General features: G+C 34.7%; 1 protein-coding gene across 1 annotated transcript; it reads left to right on the top strand.

The window, feature by feature from the left end:
* The first annotated feature begins 961 nt into the window (after positions 1–961).
* Positions 962–1915, top strand: LOC106521489 (olfactory receptor 52K1-like). Its single transcript, XM_014014074.1, has one exon. It carries the CDS (start codon positions 962–964, stop codon positions 1913–1915), a length of 954 nt encoding a protein of 317 aa, XP_013869528.1.
* The last annotated feature ends 439 nt before the right edge of the window (positions 1916–2354 follow it).

The following is a 2354-nucleotide window of genomic DNA, read 5'->3' on the forward strand; positions in this document are numbered from 1 at the left end:
GCTGTATGCTTCGACATTGTCTGTGTCTATATGATGTGTTTGTATGTTGGAAATTCCTGGCTGCAAATCAAATTTCCCTCCTTGGGGGACAATAAAATAAACTGAACTGAACTGAACTGAACATCACTTTCACTTTTAAATTTTTACAGCTCTAAAAAAGTTCATGCCAAAAAATAGCGAGGGACTACTATTTAGACTTTGAGTGCAATAATGTGAATTTATAAGGGATTAACGTAGCAGAATATTAGGGAGATTATTAATAAATTGAAATTAAAATCAGTCCAGACCAGGTCATTAATTTATCTAATTTGTCATCTGACTTCTTTTTTTTGTGACCAAAAATGAAACTGCTAATAATCAAGAAAAAATAAATTATATTCAAATGTTTTATTATTGATTTATTTCTGGTTCTTATTTGTTAAAGGTATGGTGTAAATAATGCTTCAATTTTTTATAGTTGTATTGTTCCATAATGCCCTGGTGCATTAACACTTAACCTGACAAAAACTTTGTAATAACTTCTGGGAATAACACCCTGCTCAGTAAAAACCTGATATAAAGATGTCTGTCCCTCTGAGCACAGCTGTTCTTTATCACAGCTTGTCAGGATTACAGGAAATTGTGATTAATGTTGTGCTTTTACTTTGGTAATTGCTTCTTGGTTTTCAAAACATTTGAAAACCTGTACAATATTTTAAATGCATTTATGATTGTCATTATTTTAAAACAGAATGTGGGTTCAAACAGCCATGATAATGGCAAAATTTAACCCTTAAAAGTGAGTTTTAAAGGAGATTATAATAATTGATATGTCAGTGTAACGTCTGAGTTTTTAAAAATATATCTGTAATCTTTATTTATGCTGTCCTGTTGCATGCAATATTTTGATTGTTTGTTTAGAGGCTGTGAGGCTGTAAATGGTTAATATTTTCTTTTGCTTATCCATGTAGGGGGAAAAGTCATGGCCCTGCACTTGTATAACACATCCTCTGTTTTACAGTTTAATGGCTACAATCTGTCATATGAAAGTGTCATCCCTGCGTTTCTTTTTGCAACCCTCAACTACATGATCATACTTTTCTGTAACCTCACGCTGATTCTCACCATAGTGCTGAACAAATCTCTGCACCAGCCGATGCACCTCTTCCTGGTCAGCCTTCCTATCAATGACCTGATYGGTTCTTCAGCCTTCTTCTCACAGCTCATTAAGGAAATACTGACAAACAGCCAGATGATTTTATTTTCATCGTGCGTCACGCAGGCTTTCTTCATCCATATCTACGCAGCAGGTTCCGTCTTCATCCTGACTGCTATGGCGTATGATCGATACGTGGCCATATGCAAACCTTTGCATTACAGCACTGTCATGACTAAAGCTCACATCCTGAAAATAATCACAGCAGTGTGGTCATCCTGTCTGGTTTCAATAGGGCTGATTTTTATTCTTCTGTTGCGTTTGCGCTTCTGTCGATCTGAAATAACTCAGCCCTACTGTGACAACCCAAGTCTGTTGACACTGGTTTGTGAAGACACCACCATAAATAACATTTATGGTCTTTTTATAAGTGCTTTTACACAAGTGGTAGCTAATGCAACGGTTTTTTATACATACCTCCAGATCCTCCTTGCGTGTTTCAGAACCAAGCGGTCCGACACCAAAGCAAAAGCTCTGCAGACGTGTGGTACGCATCTGTTTGTGTTTCTGCTGTTTGAGTGTTTAGGCCTTTTTACCATCATATCGTACAGACTGAAGAATGTTTCTCCACATTTAAGACGATTCATGGGGGTGTCGACATTGATCTTCCCCCCAACATTAAATCCACTCATCTATGGACTGAAAACCAAAGAAATTCGTGAAAAAGTTTTGACCTTTTTTAGAAAAAAAGTGCTTCTGCCTCAATGCACCGTCTCCTAACCTGCATTAATGTTGCAAGTTAGAACATTTATGCTGAATTTGCTTCTTTGCAAAAATTGTCCTTATTTCTTTTACGATCTCATACCTGCTAACTTTGCCTTTCTTTTTAAATTAAAGCTATTGTTCATCACGTTTATGTGCATATGTTCTGAAAAGTTATTAGATCATAGAAAATATGAATAATTGTGCAACTGAACACCAAACAATTTCAAGAGTTTGCAAATATAAATCAAAATTTATTTTAATAAAATTGGATCTAAAAACTGATATTTTAAAGTAACTTTATTTACTTCTTATATCTTATTTGCTGGTTCTTTCGAGTAAAGTTGACAGTTTCCTTTTTAAGTTTTTAATAATATTTTAGACTCAAAATGAACTAAAAACGAAAGAAGAATATTATAATGTATTAAAAAGAAATGGACACAACAATGTAATACAG

Source organism: Austrofundulus limnaeus, unplaced genomic scaffold, assembly GCF_001266775.1.
Source record: "Austrofundulus limnaeus strain Quisiro unplaced genomic scaffold, Austrofundulus_limnaeus-1.0 Scaffold110, whole genome shotgun sequence".
Lineage (NCBI taxonomy): Eukaryota > Metazoa > Chordata > Actinopteri > Cyprinodontiformes > Rivulidae > Austrofundulus > Austrofundulus limnaeus.